The sequence below is a fragment of the Solea solea genome, chromosome 7 (assembly GCF_958295425.1).
Source record: "Solea solea chromosome 7, fSolSol10.1, whole genome shotgun sequence".
Classification (NCBI taxonomy): domain Eukaryota; kingdom Metazoa; phylum Chordata; class Actinopteri; order Pleuronectiformes; family Soleidae; genus Solea; species Solea solea.
The window spans coordinates 12,776,579-12,794,886 of NC_081140.1; the positions used below are offsets into that span (position 1 = coordinate 12,776,579).

At 38.2% G+C, this 18,308-nt stretch overlaps 2 protein-coding genes across 2 annotated transcripts in view; both read left to right on the forward strand.

The window, feature by feature from the left end:
• Positions 1 to 87: 87 nt before the first annotated feature.
• LOC131462670 (ion channel TACAN-like) lies at positions 88 to 3,747 on the forward strand. The gene is made up of 12 exons (XM_058634080.1): positions 88 to 347; positions 485 to 594; positions 720 to 836; positions 967 to 1,026; positions 1,353 to 1,448; positions 1,582 to 1,671; positions 2,120 to 2,185; positions 2,280 to 2,341; positions 2,435 to 2,527; positions 2,700 to 2,764; positions 3,104 to 3,172; positions 3,462 to 3,747. The coding sequence occupies exons 1-12, from the start codon at positions 279 to 281 to the stop codon at positions 3,573 to 3,575; spliced, it is 1,011 nt and encodes a 336-aa protein (XP_058490063.1). The 5' UTR covers positions 88 to 278; the 3' UTR covers positions 3,576 to 3,747.
• A 1,166-nt stretch (positions 3,748 to 4,913) lies between these two features.
• porb (P450 (cytochrome) oxidoreductase b) overlaps positions 4,914 to 18,308 on the forward strand; it is a 15,833-nt gene continuing 2,438 nt past the window's right edge. The window contains 9 exon segments of the mRNA XM_058634467.1: positions 4,914 to 5,056; positions 8,203 to 8,382; positions 14,016 to 14,064; positions 15,120 to 15,248; positions 15,777 to 15,929; positions 16,438 to 16,562; positions 16,932 to 17,021; positions 17,326 to 17,424; positions 18,033 to 18,149. Of these exon segments, the coding sequence (XP_058490450.1) occupies positions 8,210 to 8,382; positions 14,016 to 14,064; positions 15,120 to 15,248; positions 15,777 to 15,929; positions 16,438 to 16,562; positions 16,932 to 17,021; positions 17,326 to 17,424; positions 18,033 to 18,149 (935 nt within the window). The 5' untranslated portion in view covers positions 4,914 to 5,056; positions 8,203 to 8,209.

Genomic DNA, 18,308 nt, shown 5'->3' on the forward strand with positions numbered 1-18,308 from the left:
CTGATGCTTTTATTACTGATAACTGATTGTGATAACCAAAGAATGTCCACAGAACAATGTCCAAATGGGAATCTTGCACATTTATACCAGTCAAAGTTCACATTATGCAAGAAGCGCTCCACAGAGATGTGATACACACCTTGAAGAGAATTCATATGGCACTATATCCAAGTAATTTCTTGTTGCTTAAATCGGTAGAATCTGTTGCTTGGTTGTAATACACAGTGGGTGTGGGTTTTGTGTATGTATAATTAAGTGGTCTAACAACTTCGAAGAAAATGCCTCAAGGTTCGACAAACATTCGGGATGAATGGAAATACATGGATGAAGAATGTAAACAACTTCAGGTAAGAAATTGACTTAGATAATCTTCCCCGAAGCACGAAACTGTCATGTATGATTAATTCTTTTATGTATCTTAGTGGTAGTTAAGACAATAATCAAGAGTGCATTATGGACAAATCTCTGTTCTTGTGTCCTCCAGGAGACACACCGAATCTACTTACAGAAACTGGATGAAATTTCTAAATTACAAAGCAGCTGCTCTTCCTCCATTTTCCGGCAGCGAAGAAGGCTGACGGAGATGTCGAAAAAGTAAGAGTCCACACATCCACAAATGTGCATGGACACCTATCTATAGTAACATTAATAGATATAAATGATGGTACAAATACAAAATGAAATGCTACCTGAAACTGTCCTCTTATGCCGTCCATCAGATGCAGCACAGAATCCTCAGAGAAGGATTCTAAAAACGTGGATGAGATAAAAGACAAAATCAAGACACGGCTGAATGCTTTTTCTGAGATGGAAGCTTTTCTTCCCAAGAAAAATGGGTGACAACTGCATTTTACTCACAAACTCATTGTGGATGTCATGGAAAACAATGCATGCAAAGTGATTAATTACATCCAAAATGACACTGCATGACATCAAATATAGTTAACATGATCATTTTTATTGCAGGCTATATCTCAGTCTGGTCCTTGGAAATGTGAATGTTACTCTTCTCAGCAAACAGTCAAAGTAAGAAATTACTTTAAAAGACAACACAGGAAGTGAATGTCCATTTTTAGTTCTGTAGTTGTAACATTTGTCTGGTTAAAGTGCATTCGTATCAGTCACAACCTTTTATATACTGAAATATCTGTGTACTGTATCATTTTATAAGCCTGATATGATTCATCACAGTATCGAAATTCAGTCAGTGATGCTCCAGTAGCTCAAAAGGCACAATTAATACTAAAAGCCTATATTATGACATGACAGAGCATTTCCCTAGCTGATGAATTGTATTAAATTATTGCTTTACTCCTGAAAGGCCTGATACTTAGGTCCTGAATATTTTCCAGATTTGCCTACAAAGACGAATACGAGAAGTTCAAGCTGTGCACTACAGTCATCCTGCTGTTGTTGTCCTTCATATGCTATTTCTTTGTGAGCTACAGGTATGTGTGCATCCGTTTATCACGCACCACAGCTGGTCCTTGTTTTGATGTTACAATGACATCATTGGCTCTTTTGGACAGAACATGTGCTGCACCTTTAAATCCAGCATTTGTCTTATGTTTATGACTTTAGATTTGTGGATGCAATCCTCAATTTCCTGTTGGTGTGGTACTACTGCACATTAACTATCAGGGAAAGCATCCTCACCAGTAATGGCTCCAGGTCAGGCCTTATTCTCTGTATACAATCAAGCCTTTCATGATCATATTTTGTATGTATAATTTTATATATAATGTACATTGCTTTCTCAGTGCATCTAAATGCTCACCAGTCCTGTGCAAAAGCCTTAGGCCACCATTAGATTTGTTATAAGCAACACTATAGTGACCATACATTACGGTATAATTATTTCTCTGTCACTTTATTGGAAGACGTACACAAAAGATAGTTGTCTGTGAATATAAAAAAACTCTTAAACCTAAAGTGGAACCCTTAATATTGTTGTTAAAATCTGTAAAAAGTCTATGAGCATTATTTACTCACATCATTCCACTGCAAATGTCAATGATCGCAATATTTTACAGACATAAAAACAACAGAGCTGGTGGTGCCCTGAGACTTTTGCATAGCACTGCAGTTAATTGTCTTCTAATGTTGTCATGCATCACAGAATCAAAGGCTGGTGGGTTTTCCATCACTACGTCTCAGCTTATTTGTCCGGTGTGATGTTAACATGGTGAGTGCTAAAAATCTAAAAACCTAAATTTCAGATTAGGAAACAATGAAACTCTGTTTTTTTAAATTAACGTCTCCCCCCCTTCACACCTAAGGCCTGACGGAAACCTTTACAAGATATTCAGGAACCAGTTTCTTGCCTACTCCCTCTACCAAAGTAAGGTCAAACTATCAAAAGAATTAAAAAAAAAATAATAATAATTCAAATTTACAAAAAAATCAAACCATGTCTTCTATCTGGAATGTGCAGGTTTTGTTCAGTGTCTGCAGTGCTATTATCAGAGTGGTTGCCTGTACAGATTACGAACCCTGGGAGAAAGACATAACATGGATCTGACTGTGGGTAAGCTGCACTGTAATGTCAAGGACATGAAGAGCAGATGCTCTCAGATGAGCGTATCTTTTTTTTAAAAAAAGAAAAAAAAGTGGATGTCTGTGTATCACCTGCTGTGATAAACTAAACGTGGGAGTGAAGCAAAGAAAGCAGCTTCACCTTGTCTGCTTTCTGGTTTCAGAGGGATTTCAGTCATGGATGTGGAAAGGGCTGACGTTTCTTTTGCCTTTCCTCTTTTTTGGTCATGTGAGTACAGTCAGTAACGATGACATTAGTGTGCAACTAAATAGTAAGTAATTTCCTCTTACTACATGTGACTGCCTGGTTTGCAAAAAAAAAGAGAAAGAAAAACAAAACAAGCTTTGTCACGGTTTAATCCTGAAAAACAAAAACACACAATGCCTTTTAATAAATTATAGTGTCATTCTATACTAATATTACTATCCTGGATATTTAGGAATGTTTTTAGACAATGTTTACGTTTATGGCCACAACAGCCTCTGTTTGCACTGTCTCTGTTTGTACCGTGTACACCCATTCATTATAAATCACCAGAAACCTAAGTCCTCATGTTTTGTCCTGTAGTTCTGGCAGCTCTTCAATGGCCTCTCACTCTTCAGGATGGCTCAGCTCCCAGACTGCAAAGAATGGCAGGTCAGTGCTTTCACAGTCACTACATTTCACTGATTCACCCTTTACTACCCACCATAATCTATGTTTTTGTGACATCAAAACACATTATTTGATCACAGTGTGCCTTTACAACACGAGGCGGGTCCGTTATTTGTATAGCTACAACAGTGTCATCCTTATAAATACTGTTAAATGTAGTTTTTAGTTTTCATTATATTTAGTGTCGAATAAGCATCCCCCTGAATAATTCACCTTGACAATGAAAAAAATAAGAGTCGTCAAAGATTGTTTTTTGTGTGTCTGATTCCAGGTCTTGATGTGTGGTCTCTGCTTCCTCATTCTGTTCATGGGGAATTTTTTCACCACTCTTGCTGTGTTCCGTCAGAAGCTCAAAAGCAGGAACCAGAGACCAAAGAGTCTGTGATGTGTCATGTTTAAAAAGAAATGCTGTCTCACATGTCCCACTCGAAATGACATATCATCACTGAAATCAAGTAACGATGCAACTGCTGGCCATTATAAAATATGTACAGTAGATATGTAAATATAATATAATGTGCTACTATTAATCAACTTCTATTAAACGTGTAACTGTCCTTCAATGCCTCTGTGTTCTTATTTGTGACTGTTACATGAGAGGTTCCCAGGAGAGAAGACAAATTCCCTCCAGTATAAAAGCACTCTCCAATTAGTTTTACAACACACTTACCTCTACGACTGGTTTTTGGACACACACTCCTATATATGTGCATACATGTCTGTTTGCTTCTGCTTCAATTAAATGTGGGTATGTAAAGTCTGACAAGAGAAAGTTATAGCTTTTGTAAGTTGCTTTGAATAAAGGCGTCTACTATTTACTACTACTTTTATTTACATCTCATGTGTATTCTTCATTTAAAAGTAATACAATATATGATATGGTTTAAGGTCAAAATGAAACTGAGTGGCCATAGCAAAGGTTTGTGTCTAAATGTGTTTTTTTTCCCCCCAAGGTTCTTCAATGAGTCCGTTTTATCTTTTTCATTAAGTTTTATCTGCTGTACCACTGTAATGCCACTTACATCAGGACATTTATTTTTTTATTTAATGTTACTCAATTTTAACAACCACACTATTCTCTCTTCAGGGGTTTTATTAGTATTTATTTATTGTTTTATTGCTGTCTCTGGTGTTGTGTCATTTGCTGAAGAGACAACTATTCTCTACTACTAATACTTTTTTCCTTTTTTATTAACATTTCTTAATATTAACATTAAATAACATACAATTAACAGCCTTTGTATGTGTGAAATACTGTGTTTGTTGAATGTTTGTCAGGCATGTGTCTTTATGTTTTTATGAGAGGCACTTTGTGTTATGTTTTATGTGAATGAAAAAGTGCTATACAAATACAGTTTGATTGATAAATTGATTTTGAAACTGTGATGTTGCCACTTCAGTGTAAGTTGTGGGATTGTCTATCTACCATGTGTGTCCTTGGTGATGTGAACATCAACCGACTTTAAGCTGTGGAGGACACACAGACACACGCAGACAGTGTCTGAACTACTGGCAAGCTGAATTACATAACCATGACCCTTTGCCTGGAGCACCCCCACTATTAAAAAACGCTCACATGTTCACGTTGACAGAAGGTACTGTACGTACAGACGAGTCCAACACAAAACGCATCTGGTAGCAAGTGAAAATCAACGCGATTGAATCCATTACAGCATGGGCGGGGCTTCAAAACCAGTCCACGCATTGTTAAAAACTGAAACCCCATGCAAATAAGTATTATTTAAGGTTGTGTAAGCACGAAGGACCTCCCCCGCCGTCGGCTGCAGTTGGTTTGTTCCTACGTGGCGTAAAGTTTCCTTCCGTGTGAACCGCAGTGTGAGCTTGACAAGAAGAGGAGAGGCGAAGGTGAGTGTGCAGTCATTTAACTTGCTTAATAAGATTCACAGCGACCTTTTGTCCATGGCAGTAGGTGGGAAAGGTATATAATAACATAATAGATTCAACTCGAAGCCGGGAACTAAAAACACAGTGGAAATATGAAGCATTTTCAGTTAAACAAACAAGGGTACGGCGCTGACTCGTGTGTTACGCAAAGGCTAACTTTTGAAAACACCAGCCGGGGAATAGCCTCGGCCCCAAGTTCACTCCCGTTGGTTAGCATGGTCATTGAACTGGGTTCAAACAAAATAGTCGTTTTATTTAAAACGAGTAAAACCTCATCGACTTTCTGTCATCACCGTTTGAAGCTTGTTAAACCGCTGCCCGTAGCTTTACATGTACCGGTCTCCACATGTCTCCTAGTTGCACCGAGTTGAACACACTCAACATCTGGGTAAATAGTTGGACTCTGAGCTGTCAGTCACTCATGTGCTGTATTCATTATGTTATACAGAAAAAAACCCAAAACATTTAAGTAGGAAGCTGATATTAAAATAAATTTGGTCAATAATTGATTGTGCTTATGTAGTGTATCAGGCTGCCTCAAAACAGTTTATATATAATGCAGACTATATACACTGATACAAACATACTTATGGGTAGCATATTCAATTTCTGATTAATACAGCAACCACAATTAGTGTAGTTTAGTTGTTGTGCTATAGTACACCACAAAACTGATAATATTTCGACAACCACTGATTCCTACAATATTATCTGTCAATGTTATGAATATAGTAATTCATAATCTTTATAAATGTAAGGTGATTTAATAAGCTCTGTAGTTTTAAGTTCACAGTTTCCTTTGTGCGTAAAATGTTTTTGTTTCACTTGCTACTCTCTCATACATGTTCAATGTGATGTGTTGTGTTTAAATATTATAAGTGTTGTTTATCTCTTGAAAATCAGATGACACAGCTCAAAACGTAGTTCATGTTAAAGAATTCTATGATTTAGTGCAGCTCAGGATGAACTGCAGTAATCCCTGTCCCTATCAGTCCCATTGACCTTTCAACCCCCATTGGCAGCAGCTACTGAAGCTTCTTTTTTTACTCGACTTTGGATACAAAATGTGTTAGCAGGCAAACTTTGACATTTTGCCACTAGAGCTTCATATCCCAGTACTATATGTAACTTTCAGTAATAAGCAAAAACTAATAATTTTGTATTTTACTGAGGAAAATTAAAGTGCTGAACTTTTTATCAAAATAGTTTTCTTTTGGGGGATTTGGTTTGGTCAACCTTACTAATTTTTGTAGCCTTGTAGTTTCCTTTTTTTCACTCATGCTATGTCTTTGACATGACTGTAAGAATAATGTAATTACTGTGGTAGCTAGTAGAAACGACCTCCGTTGCTATGTGAAGTTTTCCTGTAATCAACCACTGACGCATTATAAATGTAAGACACAATACACTTGTGTTTTCAGTTTGAGCTGCAAATTGATCCTGTAGGGAGAGAGTAGTCGACATGGAAACGATACCACAATGGACTGAGGGACACTGAAAAGTAATTAGTGTCGTAAAGTAAGACCAATACTTACAGCTTCATACGTTAGGTATGTCTAAATAAAACTGTAGCTTGTGGTGTGATTGTACTGTATTTCATAATATAGAGAGGTTTTCCTGCTTTTAAGTCTACATTGAATTTATTATTGCAATTGACAAATGAATAGAAACACCTGTCGTTCTAACACAGCATACAGCACAGCAAAATGCAGTGATCCAAAAAGACCATAGAGCTAAATCGACACCTCTCTTAAGCAGCCTAATCTGTATTTTTAATATTAGCTCTGGCCTTAAAATCTAGTACTGGTTGGCTAATAGTTTTTAAGGACACAGACATATGCTAAGTAAGTAAGTGAGAGTGAGTATAATATTAACAGATCAGTTAGAAAATCATTTAAATAGCTGATCCTATGACTACAACCTTGTATTACCCAATGTGGCTAATGTTAGAGAAATGTGGACATTTTTGCTTTATTGATACAGTACCTTATCAGATTATGTTTCTAGTGTAAAATGTTTTAAAATACTTTACGTTTAAAAATGTTATTAGAATATTTGATATGGGAGTTACTGGAGTATGCTTTATTGCAGGCCATTATGTCCATGTCACTTCTGTACCTACTTTGTTGGGACACAGTTACCTCTGTACATGCTTATTCAAGGGCTTGATATCAGTGAGTCAGCATTCATGTTGAGTGTGGACTTAGGTGAGAGAATGATGTCAGTCAGACTGCAATGGAATTGTGAAGAGCCGGCTCACAGGATCTGTGTAGACTTAATCTCCAAGTTTTTGCCCCTCAAGCACTGTAACCTGAAAGCTGACAACACGATGTCTGTTTGTGCTCAAGTGGAAAAAAAAGAGATTCCCCCTGTAAAGGAAAGCCTCAGGTTTCAGTGTTATAGTTATGCTGAGCACAGTGGTAAGGCCAATTGTCCAATTAAGTGTGCACAAAAGCTGTCATTGTACGGTAGAAAATTAAGAATATTGCTTCCTGCAGCATCTCAACCAGTTTTATTTGTTATGTCAGATTGTTCCCATAGGTGGTAGACTTGGAGCACATGTATAATGAAATAATGGCTACAAATTATGCAAAATAGACTGTGTTAGGACAAGAAGTTACATGTGCTCCAAGCTGTTGCCTCGTAGCAACAGTTCAGTAATGTAGTTTTTTTTGTCTACTTCCAGAGATAAACCTGATGTATTCAACCTGCTTATTAAGTCTACCCTAACTATTTAACTCTGACAACATTCAGCTGAATAAATTGTTTCTTTATACTTGACATATTCCATAACTTGCTGTTTAGAAACATTACCAGTAGCCATTTTATTGAATATACGATTAATTAGGTTCCCTTCATACTGTCCATATTGTAGTTACATGCTGACATACAATCATATCTGTCTCTTTGTCACTAACCCACTAACTGGACTGTTAGCCTACTCACTGTACAGGTGCTTACATGTGCAATGGGTACATTTGAATCTATTTTAACAGTTTATAAACCAAAATGATATATGTACTATTTTTACTTGATAGATTAGTCACTAAAGTTCATCTAGTCAAACTAATGTCTAATATCAGTGCTTTTTCTGTCCCAATGTACAGTGTTAACATGGCAGACATGGAGACTGAGACCCCCACACCCATGCCAGAAGAAGAGGAGCCTCTTTTTAGCAACCTAGACCTCTTCCTCTTTACATTAATAATTGGCATCTTCATTTATTGGTTCATGTCCCGTAAGAAGCCTGATCCCATACCTGAATTCAAGAAGCTCGAAACCGCATCGTGAGTATCATCCATCAGGCTACACATCAGTCTTTGTGTGTGTGCGTGGGCGTGGGCGTGTTCTTATAGTGCTTTTCTAGTCTTGATGACCACTCAAAGCTGCTTTACACTACAGTTTTGCCATTCACACATTCATATACTGCATGTGTGATTGTGCAGCGCATTTTCTATTACTAAGTCCCGGTCAACTGGTCGATTTATAAGTCGACTTTTTGCCGTGTTGATTTTATATGTCTATGGTTAATTTGATTTTATCTGGAGGAATGTACCAAGTGCTAATGGGGGTGTTTTCAGAACACCCCTGTTCCACAGGTAACAGCGTGTCTTCAGAGAACTTGTTTTCAGTATTTTGGATTAGCCCAACCCACAGGAGACAGAAAGATTAAAGAACGTCCGGTGGTTTTATTTAATTTTGAGCATTTCATTTTAGGCAACAGTCAGTCCTCCTCTAACATCCATGTCAAAGACATCGGCAGTGTGTCAGCATTTTACAAAAGTAGATGGCGATAAAGAAGTCAAATGCAAAGTTTGCCAGCAACAGTTTGCATATCCCAGCTCGACTACAAACATGGCATATCATATAAAAACGGTAAGCTAGCTTGTCTTTGTTATGTTGCTCTGACCGTTTTGAGTACATGAACATATCAGAATTGGCATATTTTAATGTTTTAGTCTAATAATCATTGATTTGTTTTATAACTGCAGGCGCACTCTCCCGCAACAACGCAGCGATCTGTTTTTGTCTCAGCCGCGAAGCTGAGCTCCAATGTTCAGTCTCGCTCTGTGCGAGGACATGCACAGAGACAAATAATCTAAATATTCCTCAACAGTTGATATCGCGCTGATATCAACGTAGTATAGTATATTTTCGGAAATCATGCGCTGTGGGTTGGCGACTCAAAATAGACTAGTCGGTTTTGAGTCGCTAACCCATAGCGCATGATTTCCAAAATTTCAGGTCTTCAGTCGACCAAGAATTTCTTTGGTTGATTATAGCCCTATGTATCACCAACCTTTCATACCCATTTACATGCTGCCGGCACAGCCGGCACAACATGGGGTTAAGTGTCTTGCCCAAGGACACATTGAAAAACACAGGAAGTGAATTTTGTGAGGACAATTTGGCTGGTCCTCACGTTGTGTCACCCCTTAAATGGTTTGTTTATGGGTTAAGACTTGGTTTTAGGGCGTGTGTGTGTGTGTGTGTGTGTGTGTGTGTGTGTGTGTGTGTGTGTGTGTGTGTGTGTGTGTGCGTGTGCGTGTGCGTGTGCGTGTGCGTGTGCGTGTGCGTGTGTGTGTGCGTGTGTGTGTGTGTGTGTGTGTGCGTGCGTGCGTGCGCGCGTGTGTGTGTTCAATTTTAAAGTTTTTGGTGTATTAACAGGCACAAAGGCCAGACATGTTTTTTCTTTCTATGCACACATTGCACAAAGCTGTTATGAGGAGCATGTGGAGCTAGTAATTCTTAAATTGTATTTGTTGAGATTTTTGATTTTGTCTAAACTTCAGTCATTTCAGCATCTCCCAGGATTTCCTAGGATCCCAGGACACCTCTTCTTCCATGCCATTTTTCATGCAGTTCTAGACGCTACATATAATTGTCCCGTTTTATGTTTTTATTATGACACATTACTTAAATTTCATAATAGAAAATCCTGATGACAGTGTCTTATGACACATTAGCAGTAAAAAGTTTTACTTCTGTTGGCTAGTCATCAAATTCTGTGTTCAAGTTGTCACTGCACTGACCTTGAATCAAGTGTGAGAGTGTGCATTGATTACGGCTCTTGTAAATGTTCAGCTTGTCACGACCTTTGTTGCCTCTTTCGCTCTCTGGTTTCAATGCCTGTGTGCCTCCCCTCCTCTGTTCTCTCCTCTGTTCCCTCCTCTGATCACTTATCTGTGGAGTGATGGAGGCTTGGCTTCTCTGAACTCCCGTTTGACTGGCTACATTTTTAGTCCCTCCCCAACCGCAAGACAATTTCTTTGGTCACCAGAGTAAAATCATGGGCCAGCAACACTCTTGCTCCCTCTGTGGCTGAGCTTCTACATTAGTTTGTGTGGATGAGGATGGCGTTTTTCTGGCCGAGTAATCGAGATCCTGACCTTCTCTGTGAATACAGGAGCTCGGCGATAGGGGAAAGACCCATGGAGAACATGTTTTGCTTTGGGGAACGTGTGTAGCTGTGGAGGGCGGGAATACAGGAAGGCAACCAACACAGAGCAACATAAGTGCCTAGCTGGTCTCCCCTCCCCTCTAGTGATTACCTAACTGTTATGAAGGGGGCGTAGTCTTCCATGTCTTTCCTGTGCTTTTGTTTTTGGCTCTGAACCCATTTTGAAAGCTCCCTGGAGAACAAATGAGGAGGGAGAGCCAAGCTCCATTTGTGAGTCCTCTGTAAAGGTTGGAAAGTTGAGGCAAAAGACAAGCAACCCTTTCTTTGCTCTGAGTTACTTTTTAAAAAAAAAAATCTTCCCCCACTCCCCTGTTTTTCTTTTGTGTGTGTGCGTGTGGGTGCTTGTGTGGGCTGAGCTGCTCTGCTCTTGGAGTCGGGCCATGTCACAAATGCAATCCTTTTATGATAAATGAGGTTGCTATAGCAATGACATTCCCCCCTCTCCTCCAGTGAGATGGGGGCGGGGGATACTTCAGAAAAAAACAACCATTCACAGCCCCCCCATTTTCAATAGTCTACTGAGGAGTTGCTCTGATAGCTAGCCAAATTCTCAGAATGGATCTTGTAGACTTTTTTTGTGCTGAACACCTTTCAGACCAGAGAGGGAAAGGGGCGGGGATGAGGAGGAAGGCATTTTCAGCCCAAGAGTATTTCAGTGTGTGTTTGCATGAGTCAAAAGTGTGGGTCTGCAGCTCAGCTACATTTTATGGGAAAGTCAGTTTCCCACCATTGTGTCCTCAGTGGTTGCCAGACACTGACAGAGCTTGTAGACTGCTGTGCTCTGTGTGTGTGTGTGTGTGTGTGTGTGTGTGTCTCTATGCATTTGTGCATGTGTGTAACAGACGCTGGTTTCAGCGAGCAGCACAGGAAGAGGCAGAGTTCAGATTGTGTTGGAGCCTCCAAGGTGAAAACAGGCACCTCTTCTAAACCTGCCGATGTCTTGCTGCCTTTCTGGACTGTTTTATTTTTCCATCTCGTGTGGATGTACAGTGTCCCGCGTCCTGTTTTTGATTTTGAGCGTGGTGGTTCCCGAAGTGGCCTAGCCAGTGGTGCTGGAGGTATTGTTGAGCTACAGGGTTGCATGCCATGGGCTGCGTCTTCTCCCTGCCTGAGGACAGGAGAGATGCTGCTGAGAGGTCAGTGAAGTGCTTGATTAACTGCATAGTAAGGTAGAGTAGGACATTTTTAATGATGCATGCCTGGGGTTTGTGTTAAACACTCACCGCCTCCAGCCATTGTTTAATCCTGATGTGTTTGAGTTTGTGTTTAATGGCACAGATCACACCTCGAGCACAAGTTTTCAAAAATGTACTTGCTGGTTTCTGTCACAGCCCGGAAGACCGTTTCAGACACCATTAAATATTCCCAGTAGGTTATGTAAGCGATGGTGATAAAATCTGTTAGAACACAATTTAATTATTAGGTCTTCAGTTTTTTTCTCGCTGCCTTTTTTTTCACAAGCTGAGTCATTTAACTCGCCGACCACCCTTGCACATTTTAAAATGTTTAATTGTATTCAGCTGTCAAATATATCATGAGGTTTATTACTGATGCCATCATGTCATCACCCCCATGTTCAAATGGGCCTGTGACTGAATTTGCTTGTTTATAAAGTTAAGTTCTGGTTTAAATAAATAAATAAATAAATAAATAAATAAATGGATGAATGAAGAAAAAGTTAATTTTGACAATACATACAGACAATATGCTATGAACTGCAAATTGAACATTGAACGGTGACTGAATACCAGCAGATGTGAGTTTGTTTGTATGTTTTCTGTGTTTTCTGTGGGACACAAGCCATCATTGATAATAGTAAATTTGATCAATTTTCTCTGTAAAGTTATAGAAATCTGTATTGATAGTTCCATGGGTGTTGTGAGCACATAAAGCCTTCTCACAGGATATTTGGCCTTTTAAGGACTTCCATCAACTCAATTAATTCTAATACTATTAGAGTCGATCTCAGCAGATTTTTGTGCTGTAAGTACATCAATATCAAACACAGTCATTTGCAAACACAACTTGGAAGTCACTGGAAGTGACATTGGTCAGTTTCAGGCTGCTACAAATATGTACTTGTACTGTGAAATAATATAAGCAAATTAATTTACTCAGATATTACCAAAGGTTTGAGGAGTTATTTGAAATATTGCATTTGTTCAAAATCCCAACAAAACCTGTTTTGATGCACTCGAGACGTTTGCATTTGCTGTCACCGTGATGATGCACAAAGCTGAGTCACTGTGGTGCCAGTGAGACAGATGGTGCTGATAACTGTTCAGACAGATTTTGTCAAAGCTGTGAGGAATGCTCGTGCTTGGGGCCAAAACACGTTTGCACATATGGAATAAGTGCAATCCATATTAAACATAGACGACAGGCAGTAGTTTTTTTTACTGCATGTGAGGCATCAGTCCCACATGGCTGCCCCCTGCACACATCTTCATAGCTTGTAAACTGATTTGACTAAAGGTGCATTAGAGACTAAGTGGAATCAGGCATCCTTAGTTAATTACATCCCTGGTGAGTTTTACGTGATAGAAAACAGTCAAATCCATCATTAAAAGAAATTAAAGAATTTGTCATATAATATACAATTTTGCTCATCTTGTGTGCTCGGAAATTATTCCTCCACACAAGCACAAGCAGTCTTTTTTTCCAGTTTGGACAGAATTGCCATCTGTCTACTCTGAGCTTTGATGCTGAATGAAGCGGCTTCGCTTTTTATTTTGCTCTATAATGGATTTTGCTTCTTGTGTGAACCCTTTCGCCTTCATTACCATGAGGTGTAAAGCTGTAATTAATATGCAATGACTATGATCTGCTACTTCATAAAAAAAATGTCTAACAAATTCTCAGTACTTGCTTGTGCACTCACCCACTCTGCGACTACCTGTTATGAATGTTGATTATTTAAAAATGGGTTTTGTTGTGTGGCTGCAACATGCTTTTCATTTTCATTAAAACATTACATTTTTATTTATATATTAAGACACTTGAAAATTGACCAAAAGTCATCTGTCACAATGTAATTTCACTTAGTAAGTAAATCATGTCTAAATGAAAGCCCACCACACTTGTGATGTTGACAGTAGATAGTAGAATGTTGCATAAAATTTAACATTTAGAGTCTTATTGCAAACAGTTTTTTGATGTGTGTATTGTTAATGATGGTTTAAAATTCAGACACATGTGTCAGTACTGTCCATAGAATGAAACTGGGACTTTTGAGTCATAAAAGGTTCTTGCCTGAACATTTTCTACTGATTGCTGAAGTGCGGAATGGCCAACAACTTAAAAACGTGTGCTTTTCAAAACAATTCATTTATGCATTTGAGTTTTCCCCATAGCAGATGTTTGAGAGCCCTTTAATAGTGGTGTCATGTTGGTGAACACATTTTGTTATATAAAAATGCCGAATTTATGTAATAACAAGACAATTCCTTTTTATTGCAGAACACCCACCACAAGGGATACAAGTTTCATTGAGAAAATGAAGAAAACGGTAAGTGTTTTTTTTTTGCTTGTTTCTTCTCCCCTCAGATCTGTTCTGTCTGTTGTGTCTACAGTTTAGTTTTTCTAGTTCGTCACTGGAAAAACTACAGACTAAATATTAGACTTCCAATTGTAAATACAGTATATAGTAAACAGCCTCTGTTTAAATTCAACTCTTCATCTTAAGCATTTCTTCTTTTCTTCTCTTTAAAAAAAATAAAAATAAAAATAAAAAGTAGTATGCTAAAGTGCTTAGGTTAAAATTTGGTTTTGTAGTATTTTTCCCATCCTCCCTGCTCAAACCACAACATGTAATTGTGCTAATGTGAGCAGTTTTAAATTTGGAAGTCTTATTTGGACTTTGATGGTCTTCTGTTTTCAAGCCAGCCTTGAGAAAAGACTTAGGTTTTGAATGTTGTGGTTTTTGCAGCAAATACCTCATATACCATGATGGAGGTAGAACAGAAGTTTGGCAACCAAGTTCTGTTTGATTTCTTCTATGTTTTTCTTTATTATGGATAGGGAAGAATAAAGGATAGAATATTTCATGATTCTCCTTTACATCGACCATTTTATGGTTGGATATGTTGGAAATATTGGGTTTAGTTTAATGTCTTAGCTGGAAAATGCAGCATTTTTCATTTGGAAGAAAATGCATTATGAATGTATGTAAGGTCACTTACAAAAGATGTGTAAAAACAGTTTTGTGTGTGTATATGTATGTATGTGTGTGTATATATATATATATGTATATATATACATATACATATACATGATGTACAAAGTAACTACTTAAAGGACCATATTTGTTTCTCAAACCATCTGTTCAACAAATGTTTAAAACACTAAGAGCATGCTTTTTGCAAACTTGAATCAACGTCACTTCTTCTCTGCGTCACTGAGTCTACCACAGCGTTCCTGCTGTGCTTGCTGTGTGTGTGTACAGCCTGAAGGACATGTGCTTCACACAATCGAACCAAGCCAAGAAGTCTTCAGATGTTTAAGTTGTTGTGGAAACATTTGTTCATGTAGCATGTGGATGACTTTCTGCTGATCTGTAACCAGGGCAAGAACATTATTGTGTTCTACGGCTCGCAGACGGGCACAGCGGAGGAATTTGCCAACAGACTGTCCAAAGATGCTCAGCGCTATGGCATGAAAGGAATGGCCGCTGATCCAGAGGAGTATGAAATGGTAACCAACATATAAACCACACATTTTCACACTCTTGTGTGACTTTGACGCTCACAAATTCATTCACTAATATCCAACCTTAAAGGTTGAGTGTATAATAGTCTAAATTGTTAAGTAAATGTTTATCTGGAGTAGTTTTTGTTTCTCCACAACCATCTTGTAGAAATTAGATCTAGAGAATAACTAACTAATAACTAGCCCAGAGGCAATTTAATCTAGCAGTCCCTCAAATTCTTGACTGCAATAGCAAGCTGATATATAAACCAACACAACAGGTAATGGCAGTGTACCAGCAGATATTGGTCATATTAATGCACAGTCAGTTCTAAATGAGCCAAGTAACTCTCAAAATAACATTCTGATCTCTTCTTAATGTAAAAATAATGTACTGTGCAGTATAATAATGACCCAAGGTTTTATCCATAATGTTGTACATCAGTACTGTATAGGCAGAGATGAGATACAATCACTCACTTGTTTGCTGACAAGGTAACTCTAACAATGTTCATTTTGTGTCTTGTGTTCCAGGCGGAACTGTCACGTCTGGGTGAGATTGAAAACTCCCTGGCCATATTTTGCTTGGCCACCTATGGCGAAGGAGACCCAACAGATAATGCCCAGGACTTATACGATTGGCTGCAGGAGAATGATGACGAAGACTTCGCTGGGCTCAACTACACCGTGAGTCTTCGAAATTCAGGATCCTTCCATGGAATTTATACATCCCTAATGTCATTTATTTCATTATTTGATCATGTGTTTTACTGGCACATTTATTTGATTATGAATAACAAATCACAATAAAACAGCAAGTGTAACCTATGAGTATAGTTCAAGCAAAAGAAGATAAAGGAAGCAGTGCAGTGTAGCTTTACAAACTATCTTTTCTTTTGTATTTGCATATTTTATATACGATTCTCCAAAAGCAGCAACACTCACAAGATGCCTGGGAGAGATGGTTGTGAGGGACCATCAGCCTTCATCAATAGTAGAAGATAAAGATGAGAATTCTAATTAAAGAATGAGAAAAGCATTTTAGTGTCATTCCATGGCTATAATGTTGAATTAAATTGAATTTAGTTTACTTTGATATTTAGTATGTACTGTATGTACCATTGGTTCTAAAATATTATTTAAGGTAATATCTGTCAATCGACTTGTTTCTAATTTAAGCCTGTCCTGTCTCTAGGTATTCGGTTTAGGCAATAAGACATATGAGCACTACAATGCCATGGGAAAATATGTGGATAAAAGACTTGAAGAACTGGGAGCCAAGCGCATCTTTGACCTTGGTTTAGGAGACGATGATGGAAAGTAAGTGACCAATTAATCATCTGGGCCTTTTAAACAAATGCTGACTTCCATTTTCTCTGCGTAGACATGTTTATTGTAAGGTACAGTACAAATTACACGACATGTAATCTGTATTTGTTTAACCACATGCCCTGTAGAGTATTAACCCTTTACATGTAGAGCATTATATATCATTCTATGTAATATCATTCATTCGTTTTCTATCCTCCACAAGGGTTGCATTTTATTTTCCTCTTTTAAGAAAATATTTTCGATTTGAACAAATCTCTGTAAAGAAAGGATGTCTTATTATTTGAAAGTATTTATCCAATTTTGTTAGTTAAGCGACCAAAGTTAAACATAGAAATTAAAACCGTTTCTTTATTTCAGTGTGGAGGAGGACTTCATTTCATGGAGAGAGCAGTTCTGGCCGGCAGTCTGTGAGCACTTCGGAGTGGAACCCTTAGGAGATGATTCAAGGTATATAGACATTTTACAATTTATTTGAAAGTGACAATATACAATATACGTTATATTTAACATGTATTAATCTTAAATTGCCTACATTACATCTGCACTCCTTACTGTGATTACTTGTGTTAGTATCTCTTGTCTGTTATTAAGGTGACTTTTGTGACTATTGTGGTCACCGCCTGAATTTGACAGTGCACATTTAACAGATGATGAAAGGGAAAAACTTGCAAACAAGTATAAGCACTTGCTTTCATAAGGCAGGCTGCAATTCCTTAAGCAGAGTCTGACTGTTTTGTTGTTTCCATAACAGCATACGGCAGTACGAGCTGAAAGAGTACCCTGACATCAACGCAAGCAAAGTGTACACAGGGGAGATCGGTCGTCTGAAGAGTTTTGAGGTTCAGAAACCGTAAGTACTGCATCTGAGATGGTGTTCGGCATCAGGTCTCATTCGTCATTTGAGCTGTTTGCTAAGTCACTGCTCACATTTCATCTACACTTACAATCCAACTGCAGCTGTTTCCCAAGTGTTATTCTAAACCTGAGGCTTTCTGCCCCCTTGTGGATATGGAAAGACCTTTTCTGCATGACTCCTTTTTAAATCAAACACTATTATTTTTTTGAATGAATAATAGACATTTGTTAAGTTTTATTAATTATGTATGTTTAATCTTTTAGCAACACAATTTAGTATTTTAACCTTCAAATAATGGCTGCAAGGTTATTTTAAGGGTACATGTCAATGTCACCTCTGTCAAAGCCTGAGCAGGTCTGCATCATCTGCATTGGCGCTACGTAACTTCTGGTTTCCTGTCCATGCTACTGTAGCTGGTGTGAAGACACGGTTGTTTGTACATAGTGTCATTGCCTGGTCAAAATATACACATGACACCATCCCATGGCATATATTTTATAAAGTTTGTAACAAACAATGCCGTTTACGAACTGTGGGGGGGAACACGAGAACAAATCCTACATTGTGTTACTTAAAGTGTATTTTTTATTTTTTTTACACAGTCCCTTTGATTCGAAAAACCCTTTTCTGGCCTCAGTCACCGTCAATCGCAGACTCAACAAAGCTGGTGACAGACATCTCATGCATCTGGAACTGGACATAACAGGCTCCAAGATCAGGTGAGGCTGCGTGTGTTTGTGTGGCTGAACAATTGGTTTTCACAATGATCATTATGCCATAACAAATGGGCCCATACACTATAAAAAAAAACACTGCAGAAAACCTAAAACCCTTCTTAAGAAAATAAAAGGTAAAAGGATGAATAACAAAAGATGGTG

Excerpts from the sequence above, each read along its gene's own strand:
- LOC131462670 (XM_058634080.1), top strand. The coding sequence starts at position 279 with ATGCCTCAAGGTTCGACAAACATTCGGGATGAATGGAAATACATGGAT. Across the intron at positions 595-719 it reads CTGACGGAGATGTCGAAAAA|ATGCAGCACAGAATCCTCAG; the intron begins GTAAGAGTCCAC and ends GCCGTCCATCAG. Across the intron at positions 2,528-2,699 it reads TAACATGGATCTGACTGTGG|AGGGATTTCAGTCATGGATG; the intron begins GTAAGCTGCACT and ends TTCTGGTTTCAG.